Source organism: Phaseolus vulgaris, chromosome 3, assembly GCF_000499845.2.
Source record: "Phaseolus vulgaris cultivar G19833 chromosome 3, P. vulgaris v2.0, whole genome shotgun sequence".
Taxonomy (NCBI): Eukaryota; Viridiplantae; Streptophyta; class Magnoliopsida; order Fabales; family Fabaceae; genus Phaseolus; species Phaseolus vulgaris.
Window position 1 is genome coordinate 46,707,655 of NC_023757.2, and position 16,545 is coordinate 46,724,199.

General features: G+C 29.1%; 1 protein-coding gene across 2 annotated transcripts; it reads left to right on the plus strand.

Moving 5' to 3' along the window:
• Nucleotides 1–11,349: 11,349 nt before the first annotated feature.
• Nucleotides 11,350–16,297, plus strand: LOC137805958 (ACT domain-containing protein ACR1-like). Of its 2 annotated transcripts, none has more exons than XM_068605834.1 (7): nucleotides 11,350–11,623; nucleotides 11,843–11,888; nucleotides 12,579–12,693; nucleotides 14,419–14,486; nucleotides 14,679–15,332; nucleotides 15,547–15,657; nucleotides 15,759–16,297. In XM_068605834.1, exons 1-7 carry the CDS (start codon nucleotides 11,553–11,555, stop codon nucleotides 16,152–16,154), a joined length of 1,461 nt encoding a protein of 486 aa, XP_068461935.1. In that variant the 5' UTR covers nucleotides 11,350–11,552; the 3' UTR covers nucleotides 16,155–16,297. The 2 variants fall into 2 exon arrangements, with proteins under 2 accessions (XP_068461935.1, XP_068461936.1); XM_068605835.1 differs by having other exon boundaries at nucleotides 11,430–11,623; nucleotides 15,777–16,297.
• The last annotated feature ends 248 nt before the right edge of the window (nucleotides 16,298–16,545 follow it).

Here is a 16,545-nt window from a genome sequence, read left to right on the forward strand (position 1 = left end):
TATGGGTTCTGCATACGTTGGAAAAACAAAAGAAAAAAAACCTATTAAATTCGTTCCTTTTATATTTAAATAGATTCAGATGTAGAATTACTAAAAATTATTTAAAAGTAGAACTAAAGTGGATACAAAATTATAAACGATTTATAAGATAAAAAAACTTATTTCTCAAAAAATTATATATATATATATATATATACACAATATAATCTATTATAAATTATTATTTAAAAGAATTTTAGATGAAATGATATTTTTTTTACAAAGTGATAGAAAGTCTTTAATACTTTGATTGGATTGGAGAGTGGAAAGTTAAGGGTGTGGAGGAGTAGAAGTGTGAAGATTTAAGAAGAAAGTTAAGGGTGTTTGAATTGGGATATATGTTAGGGTGAATATGTGAGAAAATGTTGTTTGAATGAAGAGTTTGTTTCAATGCATTAAGTTTCACAAAACCATGCTTTTATATAGGTCCTAAATGAACAACATTATTTATGACTTATATACTCTTAAGACACTGCATTCATTGCATTCAACACGTTTATGTGGTCAAAGAGATTCTTTATGCCAAAGTCAGGAATCACTGAAATGGAATGTCGTGTTGTCATGCATGGCATGCTCCTATACAATGGTGGTGCTTTTGTTGTCGTACATGGCATGACAGTGGAAGTGCTACTGATAAATTCACTTTAAAAAAAGTGAACAAAAAATAAGTGCAACATAGTATTTTTCGTATATAACGTGACTTTCTCTCACAAATCTCTCTTTTCTCTTCAAGTTTAAGAGGACCAACGACTCCCTCCACCTTCTCTCCTTCCTCTCCTTCACCCTTAAGTTTGCACTAAACCAAACAAGAATGACACTCTCTCATCCATCTTCAACTACAATAATACTCTTTAGAATCAAATAATGTGTAAAGGATAATATTACATTGCTTTGATTATAACATCATCCTCTTAAATATTTTGATACATACATAAACATCTCAAAATTGTCTTTAGAGAAAAAAAATGTAAATATTATAGATAATATTGATATAAAAAGAAATATTAGGCATTGATTTGATGTTTTGAAAAAATAGTCATCTATCATTGCTCTTTCTCTATAGTGGTTTTTTTTGCTTTATGTTTACTTCGAACAGCATTGATGAATTAAATATGATATTTCTTTGAACCGGAATGTTTTGTTAAGAGAATCAGTTCTCAAATCCACTCTAGAACAATTGCTCTGAACTCAGTGTGTTTCTTTTACAGGTATCTTCAGATTTCTCTCCTGATTCCAAATTATTTGTTTTGTTTAAACTAAAACAAAAAAGCCTCTGCAATCATCTACATTCGTATGAGTTGAAGTTGTAATATGTTAGGTGACATTTTGGTACAATTGATTTCAGATAGGAGTATCAAAAAATATTATAATTTGTTAAAGATTACTCATCAATTAAAAATAAAAATATATTTATAATATACAAATAAGTATAAATATTATTTTATGTAAAATTAAATTAAATTTAATATTATTTTTTAATATAATTTAACTTATCAGATCACATGTTGTTATCATACCCCTGTCACAACATCCATGAATAATGATAAGAATGAAAATAAAAATGTATTTATAAAAAGAAATAATAGTATATTATGTGAATACTGTTTATCTTTGCCAGACGTAGCTTTCCCTCGCACTATACCACACACTACGTATAAATGTGAAATGCAATTATTGGTTAGCCATAATTAATAGTCATCTACGACTAAAAAGTTATTATTACATGGCTCAATAATTCCGCAGCTATATAAATTGGTAGGAATCAAAACATACCTTATTTAATTTCAAATCATTCTTTCTATAGATTCCCTTACCTGTACGTTAACTAAAACCTATCTTCATCTGTTAATGATTCAAAAGTTTTGTCCATGTTTTAAAAATTTTCCTTGCACTTTTTTAATTTGTTAGTTTACACTTCACTGTCAGTTGATTTTCCGTGTTCCATTTTGCTTACAAATCTTAATTAACCCTTTTCGCTTTTTGCTTTTTTTTTCTCTCTTATATTTTTAGTGGTTAATGTGTAAATACATTAATTTATATATTCACACATTATTTAAGTTAAACTCGTCATATGATTGTTTAAATTTATGGGAAGTGTTAGATTTATATTCCATTTTTTAAGTGGATGGAATTCCATGAAAAGGAGATAAGTGAGATGAAAGAGAAACAGGATATTTAATATAAATAACTCTAAAATTATTTTTAATAATTTTAAATTTACAATTAAATTAATTATTTAAATGAGACAAGTATAAACAAGAGGAATAACTTATATGCATAAAACACTTATAGATATGTGATTTTATTTGTAGAGTTTAATTTCACTACAAGAAAAATTCAATTTATCTACGGACGAAGGTAATGTTAACATATTTTATTTTTAAAATTTTAATTATTATTTGAATTTTTTATTTAATTATTATTTTTTTGTCAATTTTTATGATTATTATTGATAATTTTTATATATGTTACAATTATAATTAATGTTAGAACTAAACTCCAGCAGGTGGGACTTGAACCAGAAATGTCCATAGAAACTTTAACCATTACACCAGTCAAGTTTTGTTGTCATGTTAGAATTATTATTATATTTATGAGTACGATTATCAATATTAATTTAATTAATAAAATTAAAATTAATAATATTCTTAATATTATTAAATATTATTAATATTATTAAATATTATTAATATTATTAAATATTATTTAATATGATTAATATTATAAATATTTATTAATATTATTAAAAATTTATTAATATTAATAAATATTATAAATAGTGTTAATATTATTAATATTATAAATAATGTTAATTTTATATATATTTTTATTAATAGTATTTATATTATTAATGTTATTATTACTGATATTATTAATTTTTTTATATTACTAATATCATTAATATTATTATTAATAATATTATTTATATTATTAATATAATACTAATTATATTATTTAAATTATTATATTAATATTAATAATATGTATAAATTAGTTATGATTATTATTATTTATGAATATGAATTATGAGTTTATAATTTTTCATATTATATTAATATTTTTAATATTGTATATATAATTATTATGATAATAGTTGGTAGGTAATAGAGATCAGTGGGTGATAGTTGGTATGTAATAGAGATTCGTAAGTAATAGTTGGTAGGTAATAAAGATCCGTAGAGAAAAGTTGGTAGGTAATAAGATCCGTAGGTAATAGTTGATAGGTAATGCTGAATTTACCTATGGATTCAGAATTCGTGGGAAATAGTTGGTAGGTAATGCTGAATTTACCTACGGATTCAGAATTTGTGGGTAATGTCCATAGGTAATAATGTTCGTAGGTAATATTCGTAGGTAATGCTGAATTTACCTACAAACTCATATCCGTGGATAAAAATCCGTAGATAATACTGATTTTTTTTAGTGTTTTTATAGATTATCACGGTATAAACTTTTACATTATTATTAATAAGTTAGAAGCCATTTTAAAAGTGCCTTTTAAATTTGTTATTATAAAAAATAAAAAATTTAGTACAGTGAAAATTATGATTAAATAATAATATAAAACTGTGAAATTATTTATGCATTCCAATTAAACTCTTATTTGAATATTCATTTATTTGGAAATATATATTTTAGGAGTAAATACTACATGCACAGTGAATATAAATAGATCATTGGTAATTTTATTGACATTCATGCTCGTGTGTAGGATAACATATTATGGGTGGTCCGATAACATCCCGATAGCGGGTGGTCTAATAAGGCCAAATACTCGTTAGGATAGGCTCAAAATAGTTATGATACCACATTACGAAATGAACTTTAAGCCTAACTCAATCTCATAAAACTGGTTCATGGGGTGAGACTTGCACCCACTTATATACAATGATATGTCCTCATCTGTAGTCGTCGTGAGATCTCAAAAAAAAAGATTTAATATATTTTTTCTTTTATGAAAATATTTGTAGGAAGTTTCTCCAAAATGACTAATTTTAATAGTTTAAAAGTTACTCTGAAATTATTTGTTTATTGACTGAGTGTGTTTCTAACTGTAATTGTATATATTTTAAACTTTTTTTTTACTGCTTTAATTTATTTTTATTTAATCATTTATCTAACTCCCATTCTCAAGAGTTATATATGTTTTAAATGAAAACCTATGGACACACTATATGCAACCATATGTATCGTTGAAATTTGATCTTTTATCAAGTCTCTTTGTTTTTGTACTTTCCTTGAAGTAATCTCCATTGGTTCACTAATTATATTTTATTTTTATATACAAATATCTATTCAATATTAAATTAATATATTTAAAAGTCTATCCAATAAAAGATTAATAAAGTAATCAAAGCATAGAAGAAATAAAACAGATCGCATTCATAATTCGTATTTTAAACAAGTTAATCTTAAGCTTGAATTTACTCATTCAAATAAGAAGATTATATTTAAATGAGTTTTTCAACCATCAAATCTAAACTTCAAGTATTGAATAACTCTTTTACACAACTAAAGCCCTGAACTCTGTCGAGATTAGTTAGGGTGTTTCTTCCTGCACCTCTACACTTTTCTTCTTGCACCCCTACATTCTTCAAAAATACCAAAATTATCCTTTATAGTTTTAGGTATTTCCAGAATAGTGGTTCCATAAAAAAAAATATTTTCAGAATAAAAAATTCAGAAGACAAAAAATCATTTCAGAACATCTTTCTGGGAACATATTTTTTTTTTATTTCCAGATTTATAAATCTGGAATTCATACAACATTATGGAGAAGACGTTCTGGAAATATTTTGGAAAGAACAATCCAGAAGTCATTTTTTAAAGGAGGTAAAATAGTCTTTTCCGAAAGTAAGGGGTTGCAAGAAGAAATTTGTAGAGGAGCAGGATGAAGTTGCCAAATAGTTAATGAGTGAAATGTAGCATTTATTGGATCAGCTCATTCTAATCATATGGGCTTTGGCCCAAATGTTCTATGGGCTTCTTGTCTCTAATTACTTTGTGGGTTGAGGCAGATAGACCTTGTGTGCCGTAACATCTTCATTTTGTTGCCCCTGCCTGCTTCAGATTTGAGACAGACATCGCCTGCGAACATATTTTTGATTTTTAACAATGTTCGGGCGAAGGAAGTTTCTTTCCTTCCCTATGGTAATCGGTGCAGTCATGTAAGTTTTCCTTTTCTCTCCCCCTATATGTCTATAATTTCGCTCTACAAATACATGCCCCAATTTAATTGTCATATTATATGCTTAATTTATTGATCTTGTTCACTTTGCCCTTGGTGACTTTAATTTAGGGTTTCTAAAACTTATAAGCAGATATTATGTAGGGATATTATCACCCAGAACCCAATCAAATTAAGATCTGTTTAAAGATTTTTGAATTAGTTAGTTAGTTATGTAGCAAGATTTTGTATGCTATGCAGTATTGGTGTTGTTTCTGGGAAGGCAATATTTGGACCCCCACTTGATGAGTATTGGAAAAAGAAGCATCAGGAAGAGACATCTGCAGCTGCTACTAAGGAGAATGACTCAACCCCAACTTAGTTCACGATCAAGTAACAACATCATCATATATTTCTCTTTCTTTGGACTAAAGATAAGGATTGATAGGACACATTTGAATTTAATCTCGAAAGAGTCACTGCATTAACATTGCAAAGGATTGTTGTTGTGAAGCAATCTGAACTCTATACTCTTTCCAATGTGGGAAGTTAGTTTTGGTTCTCTTTCCCTGCCTTTTCTATCAAGCTAGATTTGTAGAAATTCACTGTATAATTCATTTTTCAGCTACCATTGACTTACAAACATTCATATTATTGCACTCACCATCAATGTAAAATCTTTATACTCAAATAAAATAATTTGTTCCTTGACCTGCAACTACATATTTTGTAACTGAGTTAGTAACCGGGTTCCTCTATTTCCTTACCGATTCCTTTTATTCTATAGAACTCGTACTTGGAAATCCATTTTCGCAATTGTTTTTCTTGATTATCTGTCAATTCTTTGGTGCCTATTACGTTACAACATAAAGGGAAGTCTAGTTATTATTATTCTACCTTGCAGTGAGTTATGTTATGAAGCATAGTTGTTGTGTAGACTAAAATATTACTCGATCTAAAGGAATCCGGTTACTCTACTAATTCGTCGTGGAAAATAGGTTTGCTGATCTAATGAGTTATCACATGGAAACAGGAACACTTTTGATCGAGGATTAGACAACAACATTGCCTTGTCCCACTAGGTGAGTGAGGAGGCTTGTATTAAGTATTTGACAGTCTGTAAAACTTGTCGATATACTAAACGTGATTAAAAAGTGAGACTTGTACAATTGATCCTGGCTTTATACACAAGTTTCTCTCCAAAAGCAAACTAATGGATTTACTGACATCTCTAACACAACTAACAGTAAAGAGAAGTATGCTGATTCTTTGATACCTAATAAGAATAAAGATTGAATATATATATATATATATATATATATATATATGTATATATATATATATATGTATGTATATATATATATATATATGTATGTATGTATCCAGAGGTTAAGATCTGTGGCTACTAAAATATTTGAATAAATAAAATTTGCATAACTAAACTAGGCAAATTTCTATGGTTGGATTCTTAAAGTGTATAACAGTAAAGCGAAACAGATATCACTATAAGATATCTAAGAGTTCAATGTAAAAATCAATGCATTTATAAAGAGAGATAGATGTGTAATAAGAGAAATTAGTGAGGAAGGGACTGAGAAAGCAAAATAGCGATAATTTAGAGGGAAGTAACACATAACTACTGTTGCGCCCTTTTTCCCTTCTTGTAACTGCTAAAGCATATACAGTAACTATTCCCTTCTCCTTTTCATTCGACTTACACGTCTTCTTCCCCTTACGAGTATTCTTCCTAATAAAAAATGCATACCACTCGTTCTTTTTATTTTTTTTCAGTGTGAATTTCGAGTTCACATTGGAGAGAGTTTGGTATGTTAATTCCGAACCTTTTCTTCAATGGACAGAGGAGAACTTGAACATGACTCTATTCTAACTTGTCAATACTCGATAGGATGTTTTGACAAAGGTGCCATTACAAATAGAAACCAGCATGCAATCATGCTTGCTACTTGAGTCTCACGTTTTAGTTAACCCATAAAATAATTCATCAAATGACTCTTGCCTGGAATTCCCAGCCAGCTCTCTTAACAAGTAAACCTAACACCTGCTAGTTGGAAACTTCACTTCTTCCATTTGCAGGTCTAAATACTCAACTTCAGCTCCATTGGAAATTAGTAATTTTCATCTTTGGGGTTTTGCATTCTGCACTCCCCAAGAATTTCACCCTGCACCCCAACATAATTTTAAATGACTAATTCGCCCTTCTGAAAATAAATATTCAAATGTGGGTAGCAGTGTATTGCTTTGGACCATTTTGCAGGTTTTAAGCGTTTTTGGTAGTTAGTGGTTGTTGGAGGCAGTGGATGGTGTGCTTGGTGGCTGCTAGTTGCAGCTTGAGTTATGTAATGTACAATCAAGTGACCTTTTAAATTGTACATTTCATTATGTTAGAAGTTTGTTTTTTATATTTTAGAACATAGAATTCATAATACAAAATATATATTCCAAAACATAAAATTTAAAGTCAAGTCAAATATGTATTCTAAAACGTAGAATCTAGAATACAAATATGTATTTCATAACCTAGAATCTAGAATACAAATATTTATTTCCAAATTTTACATTATAGAATACATATTTTATATTCTAGATTTTATGTTCTAGAATACATATTTTATATTTTAGATTATACATTTGAAGATGAATTGGTTGGAGGAGAATGTGTTCGAAAATTTACAACATATGAGGCATGTGTAATTTCATTTATTATAATTGAGGACATGTGACATCCAATATTTTAAAAATGTGTTGTATTTGTGTAGATATTTGGAATGCGAAATCACTCACTTCATTGGGTGCTAAGGTGACCGACTAGTTTTGTAGTTGTCATATTTAGGTATGACAAAATAAATAGACACCAGGAAAGGAATACCTATGTGTTGTTAGGTTGTGAAATTGATTGAAAGTATAGGAAATACATAAATAATTTGGAAGTGATTTGTAACTGGTACAAAAAAAGTGTGATTGTTCTTTAATGCTTTGTTTGGATTTGAGGAAGTGAATTTTAGATGATTTGAAGGAAAAATTTGAAGAAAGTGAGGTTGTTTGGATTAAGGTAAATAGAGTAGAAAGTGTAGGGAAAGTTTATAAAAGTTTGTGAATGATATGATAGATGTGATTGAAATTATATTTTTTTAATTGATAAAAATGTAAATTTATAAATTTACCCTTATATTTAAAAATTCTTAAAAGTTTAATTTGATTCATTTATTTATAAATTATAATTATTTTTAATTAAAATATTTTTTCATTGAAATATTATTTTTTATAATGTATTATAACTAATTTAAAAAAAATGCAAAATGATATAAAATTTGATAAAAACATTTAAATATTTATAATTATAAATGTTTGATAAAAAAATATTTTTATATTAAATAAATTTTTTTTCATTTTTTAATAATTAATACAATTCTTATATAAATTTTTATTATTATTATTCAAATTATATTTATTATTATTATTATTATTAATATTTATAATTTACTATATATATAATATGATTAATTATATTATTTTATAATAATTCTTTTTTATAGTTTTAATTATATTTTTTATATTTGAATTATAATCTTATTTTAAATAAAAATAAAAACAATTTAAGTTTAAAGTAAAGGTTAATTAAGTAAATTGAAAATAATATACAACTTTCTTCGCAAAACTGCAAAGAAAGTTTGAAACGAATTCATCTTCTCGTTTTTCGTGTTTTTTTTTTATAATTAACGTTTTGTTTTTCGTGTTTTATCTGAGCATAGTAAATATTTTCATTTTCTTGCTTAGAAACAAACGATGCCTAAAATTGCGGGGCAAACTAGTTACATTTAAAGAAGGTTGGGTGTTGAGGGTAATATGTAGTGCTCATAACCATGAATTCTCTAATACATTAGTTTGTTACCCTTGTACTAACAAATTAAAAGTGAATTAACATTCGATGTTTATTGACATGACTAAGACTTTACTGAAGCTAACAAACATATTATTTATTTTGAAAGAGCACGATAAGGACAAGGTCACAACAATAAGGCAAGTTTACACTACTAGACATGCATGTAAGAGATGATAGAAAGAAGGCAAAACTGAAATGCAATCGTTAATGATATTGTTAAAGCGTGACAATTATATTCACTAGAGTTGGTGTAATGAGTCCACACATGTTGTTACATATCTTTTCTGGACACATCCTAATGCAATTAAGTTGGTGAATGCATTCAACATTGTCTTCTTGATGGACATCACATACAAAACCAACAAATATAGGTTGTCTTTGCTTGAAATTGTTATTATTAATTTTAATATCAAATTTAATTTTTCAACTAGTAGGTATCACATGATTTTATTTACCTATCGATTATATTACCATTATATATTAATCATCTTTAAGAAAAAATATCAAATAATATTAACTTTATTTCATTTGATTTGATGAAAGACTGGTGTAATATGTGTAAAAAAATAATAAAATAATTACACCGATTCTTTCATAAGAGGTGTATAATATGTTTATTTATCTAATTTTATTATATATTATATCTTTGAGATCTATATTGGTGGTAAAACTAGTGTAATATGTAAAGTTTATTAGTAGTAATGATATGTAAATTTTTGATTGATTAATAAGGTAGAAAATTTCATTTTAGTGGTTCATAGGAATTAAACTTGTTATAAATATATTGTAAATAAAAAATTAGACAATAAACTAATAAATTGAATCACGAGATAGGTTGATTGAGTTCAATAATAATTATGCTTACAATTTTTTATTGGTAATGTGTAAAATCTTACTCACGAATCTATGCAAGCGTTAGATTTTCTAAAGTATTAGTTTATGGTGTGTGGTTGAGTTACTTACTGGTAAAATAGCCCAAGTAAAGAAGAAGCCTTAACTTCCAGCAATTATTAAATGATAAATACTATTTCACATAATATTTTAGATTTTAGATTTTTATAACTACTTTATTAGTTAGTTGTAACTGTTTTATCATTTTATAATTTGTTAGTTATAACTACTTTATCATTTAAAAGCTTTTATCTTTTATATGCTCTATAATTATTATTAGTACTAATTATTTTATTAATAAAATATATCTCTTTTTATTTTTTCTTTAAATAAAATATATAAAATTTACATAATAGGGACTATTAAAATGAGAGTTTGTTGAACTATATATGCAACCATCATCACAATTTCGCGTAACAGATTCTGAACCACATCTTTGCATAAATTCGTGGGTGAGGGACAAACTCCTCGGCATTTACAACTTACCAAGACTGCTGCCACGTCTTCAACATGTGTAACGTGTACCTTCTGCAAATTTTGCTGATGTGTGCAAATCCGAGAGAGATAGATCTCAAATAATTAAAATCCAGCAAAATCGGCGAGGACTAAATATAGGTACATTTTCGGTATGATGATTTGCTTTATTTTTATAAATAGTGATGATGTGAGCATAAGAAAAAGATGATAGTGCCTAAGTTGTGCAGTACTTTTCTTTGAGGTTTTCCATCATTGGCACATACAAGAGGAAAATGATAGGTTGACAAATCTTGGAGTTGTATAAATTTTTGGATGAGATAGATTTAGAAATAAATATATAGTAAAGGATAAATTTATAATTAAATAATATAAAAAAATATTAAAATAATAATATTGGGAGTTATATAAAAAATTATGATTGTTGATATATATTGGCCCATACAAAATACGCTGATGTTTTAAGTAGGTGCGAATAACTCATACATGCTCGATTCTCCCCGTATGCTTCGGTTCCATTCCACTACTAAATAGTAAATACATATGTGCACACATCTATTTCTAAATTTACACGTAAGAAGCTCCCTAACATAGAATATATACATTTGGCATTCGCACCATCTTCCTACTATCCTCGCCTCCTAATGGACCCTGCATATTTATCATCAGGTGAAGTTTCTTTACAATAGTTAGTTTAAATTAATGCTGTGTATATTATTCATAAGTCATCGGTTTAAATTTCTTGCTCTTTTTACCAGCTACCTTACAATTTCCCTGTTTTAAAGTAATTGTTTTTCGAAGTCAAAGGGAAATTCTAAGACGGCAAGGTTCCAATCTTAATGATTATATATCATTTTCTTGTTTTTTGGGTTTCTGTGTGATCACTTAGAAAACAAGAAAAACAGCGCTCCATTATGCTGTTTTTATGCGTACGCGGTTTCTTCGCCATGCGTACGTTTTAGAGTTTGAACGTTCCTAACTAAGGCCTGGAAATGTCTATAGATACTTGAACAACTCCACGATAAATCGTGGAACTATATTCAGCAAAACTCCAACTGAACGGCCTGTTCGTTGTGTAAGATGGAGATAATTTACCATGCTCACATCGACAGGGAGATTGAATCGCACATGGAAAGAATCCATCCACCCAGGTACTAATCAAACTTTTCCTCTCATGAACATCTCATCTCCTTCTTCCTACTGAAACAAGTTCTACTTATTTTTAATTCATCCGGATCATAATATAGATTATATATTAATGAATTCAATATTGCTGTTTAGGTGAACGATTAGGAAAACACTTGAAAGAAAAATAACCATCTTATTTATAATCTCTTGTATTTTACATGTTTCTTGTTCTATATGAGCAGGGTTTGTATAGACAACGATTCCAGCAGAGACTGCACAGTGGTGAAGGTTAGGTTTAATTATCTATGCTAAATCACATCATATCAGTCGTATGAGTTAGGCTTATTCATTATATTTGAATTTGATTATGCTGAGTCCCGCCGTTTTCGGCCACAGACCAGCCCTAGCAGTAACAATAATGTGAATCAATGAGCACGCGTTACTTCTCAGCCTAAGCTTCCTTCAATATATTAGAATGCTCTCTAGCAAGAGCTTAAATATATATATATATATATATATATATATATATATATATATTATATAATTTTTTTAACATATGAATGATTTTAAAGTGAAAGTTATAGACGACTTCATTGATGTCATAAATTGTGTGGACAACTTTAAAATTATACCTCATAAATATAATTTAGGTTAAAAGACACACTTTGTCAATTTCATTAAATAAAAAACGACTTTGATTAAATTTTGAAATTAGTAAAATCATAAATATTTTATAAATGAAATCGTATCATACAATTAATTTATTTTTGAAAAAAAAACTTTTTTTTATCCAAATTTGTAATTTTAAAAAATAAATAATTACGGTAGTTTCGTTGCAAAAACCAATATAAGTTGTCACTCTCTTAAACCAAGTACAAGCTGTAAATTTGACATGTTATAAAAGAAGTGTTGGTCACAGTAGTTGAAGTCATGGTTATTTTTGGTAGATATTAATTGGTGTAGGATGTTCTGAAACAGATTGACAGCGCAAACAGGCATGGGGTATTATTGGAGATGGTGCAGGTGTTGGCAGAGCTTGATCTCGTCATTTCCAAATCATACATTTCTTCTGATGGTGGATGGTTAATGGATGGTCAGTATCCTCCCTTAACACACTCTGCATTTTTTCTTATTTGCATGCTACACTCCAATACCACCTGCAATCCTTATCAAATTTCTATTAGAATACACATTTCTGTAATTCTGTTATTTTCCATAACCATTTTTAAAATTAAAAAATATATTTTATGTACCTTCACTAGCAGTACATAAAAGCATAGAAGTACACTAGCAGGTAATAATACACATATTAACTGATGATAAAAAAAAATATTAGTTTACCTCAATGTACAACCATTGACTCTACTCCACCTCACATTACTTACCTCAAAAGTAGATATTATCAAACATAACAATTTACAATCATCACAATAAAGGTATATAATGCGTTTTAGTTATTATCTTTTGAAAGAAAACTCCGTTAACCTGAATTCTATTGTTTCCTTACAAGAAAATCAATAAAAGAGAATAATTTAAAAAAATATATAATTAATTATTATATTGACTAAATTAGATATTAGTTTAGAGAGAAACAAAATTATTGATATATAAAATAGTTTCTATTATTAGTAAAATTTATAAATTAATTTCTAAATTTATATATAATTAGCTACCAAGATTTTTAGCTAAAATAATATCTAATTTAATCGATACTAATATATTTTTTCTTTTTTAAAAATTAGTTTTTATTTAATAATTTTCTGGTAGTGTTTTCTAAACACAAATATTGTGACCCAAACCTTACATCCATTTTTTCTTAGAATCTTAGACAACTTACTCCATATACAAAATTCTTAGAATCTAAAAATCTTTTCAATAGATTTAGGTATATATAAACTTACTCATTCACAAATTTGATTGGATAAAGTTTCTACTTTATTTGTTAGCTTCCCACTATTTCTTCTGGATTTAAAAACTGTCCTAGAGATAATATAAGGAGAATAGTGGTAGAAAGAGAAGATTTTATGAAAATGAACCACCCAACTCTTTTATTTATAAATTTCATAAAACAAGCAGCTGAATAATAATATAATATTTTTTTCATACTATTCCAAAAATAACATTGATGAGATAAATGGAAAACCATATTTATTCATCGAAAAAAGTCCTATTGACCGTTAACTACGAAAATCTTAACTAACATCGACCAGGAAATAATCCTAATTAACATTTGTAAAAAAAAAATACATCATTTTCAACCAAAAATTAACTTTGATCAATATAAAAAGAAAAATCTTTCATAATGTAAAATATTCAAAAATAACAACATAAAATACTACAATCCTATATAAATTTTGTTCACATTTTCACAAAAATATAGTTTTGCAAGAATATAATTTTGAAATTTTCCTGCATTTTCACGCTGACAACAAATTTACACAAATCAATAGATATAAACAACAATTATCATCAGCACAATTAATTCATCTAGATGAATATTAATCTCTCGGATGGAAATCTATCACGGTTGTAAAATGTGAGTGAATGTACCTTTCCAAGATATGTTACCCAAAAAGATAAAAGTGTTTCTAATAATAATAATAAAATAAAAATTGATAAGTAGTACAAAATTTAGGCCCTGACACAATGAACTTAATTTCATTTTACAATATGAAAGACTCACGAACAAGCTGTATTAGTTTATCTGTGAAGCATAATTTATAAGATTAAATTTTTCATTTTTAATAAAATTGTCTATAATGTAAGCATTAATGAAATAGCCTTTCCTTGATGGGTTACTGTTGACTGAACGTTGCAGCGTTCCACGTGACGGATCAGGTTGGACACAAGCTTACTGACAAAGGCCTCGTCCATCACATTCAGCAGGTCACCACGTCTCCGTGTTACTACTTTCAAAATTTTATTTAATTCCTATGTATGTTGCAAATTCTCAATTTTTTTATGCTTAAAAAATTATCATTATATCAAAACCAATTTAATGATTTCTTATATATAAAAATACATAATACTTTGATGGACTAAATTATATGATTAATCTAAAAGAAAGTGATTTTATAGGCACTGTGTGAGGCTAGAAGCAGCAAAGGAATTTCAAACGACATAGAGCTGCAAAGTTGCAATGAACTACCACGATCGAAAGTGTCACTGTCCGTGTTGAACTTTGCCCTAGAGTTGACCATGAGGGACCAGCCGGGCCTATTTTCAGATATATCAGCCACTTTACTGGGCCTGGGCTTCAACGTCAGCTCCGCAACGGCCTGGACCCACAACGAAAGGGTAGCCTGTATCATCCATCTGGAGGACGCAAACGAACTTGGGCCCATACACGACGCTGAAAGTTTGGCCCACGTGCAGGACGAGCTCCAGAAGGCAATCAAGGCCCGGGACGGGGAAGAGGAGAGGAAAAGAGTGAGGCTGAGGCTAAGAAGCTTCGCCGCTGGGCGCAACCACACGGAGCGGCGACTCCACCAGATGATGTACGCTGACGGAGACTACGAGAGGTGCGGCGCGTGGCAGGACGAGAAGGAGAAGAATGGATGTGAGGGGATAGAGGTGTCGGTGGGTAGGTACGCAGAGAAAGGGTACTGGGTGGTGAACGTGAGGAGCAGGGACCGTCCCAAGCTTCTGTTTGATACTGTCTGCGTCCTCACCGACATGCAGTACGAGGTGTTTCACGCCGCTATTACCTCTAACACCTCCATGGCCGACCAGGTACTTCTTTATTTATTGGACAAAACATGCATACACAGTCACACATTTCTATTTGACACCTGAAAGAGATGTATCTATATATCACTGCTCGAGGCTATTATGTTATGCTTAAAGGAACTAAGCATTATTCATATTATTTATACTGCACTGAAATAATACATGTAATTTTGCTATCTTTGAGGTGATACTGATTGTTAATTGAAATGTGACGCAGGAGTACTTCGTAAGACCAAAAGGTAGTTTGAATTTGAACAATGAAAGCGAGAGACAAAAGCTCACCCTGTGTTTAATCGCTGCCATAGAGCGCAGAGTCTCGCATCCAAAGGTTTTGTTTATTTATCTATCTGTATTGCGTGACATTGTTTTGGAGATTGTGATCTCTATTCTTCTTATCAAAACATAAGGGTAACAGAAGTAGTAAAACAGGAAGTTGTATTGGAGCAGGGATTGAAGGTGGACATTCGGGCTGAGAACAGAAGTGGACTACTCTCAAAGGTGACGCGTGTGATTCGTGAGAATGGATTATCAATAACAAAGGTGGATATAGGAGTAGAAGGTGAGACAGCAATAGGATCATTCTATCTTAAAAATTGTTCAGGTGAAGATGTGAATCCAAATATAGCAGAGTTGGTGAGAGGAGAAACTGGTGGCTCCGTTATTGCAAATTACATCTCACCCCACAGCCTCCCTAAACCTGTATCATCATCCGGTAGAAGTTGCATGCACAAAACCAATAGTTCACAGGCTACACCAAAACTTTCTCTTGGAACCATGCTATGGTCTCAGCTCGAGTGCCTCTCCAATAATTTCCGCTCCCATTAGATCTTCAGATGCTTAACTCCAGAGTTATTCCTCAAAAAATAACCACATGTACATATTATTCCCTTCGTGTGAGAGATGATATTTGCAGATCAATTGTAAATATACTAGTTACCGGACTTATGCAATACACGGATTTTTATTTTTTTTTATTCACTATATAAGAATCAATTCATATGAATAGAAATGATAAATGAGTACGTATATGGATAATTTTTAGGAAACCTTCACTCTAATCTGCTATGAGCAACAATACATCATGTAATAATATTTCTTTTCAAAGTTGTCGTATTAAATATCAGGTCATCACCGTTTTACGCTATCCTCAATCAGTGTAAAGAAGTATATTTTTTAAAATATATAAAACATTTAAAATAAAAAATTATATAATTCA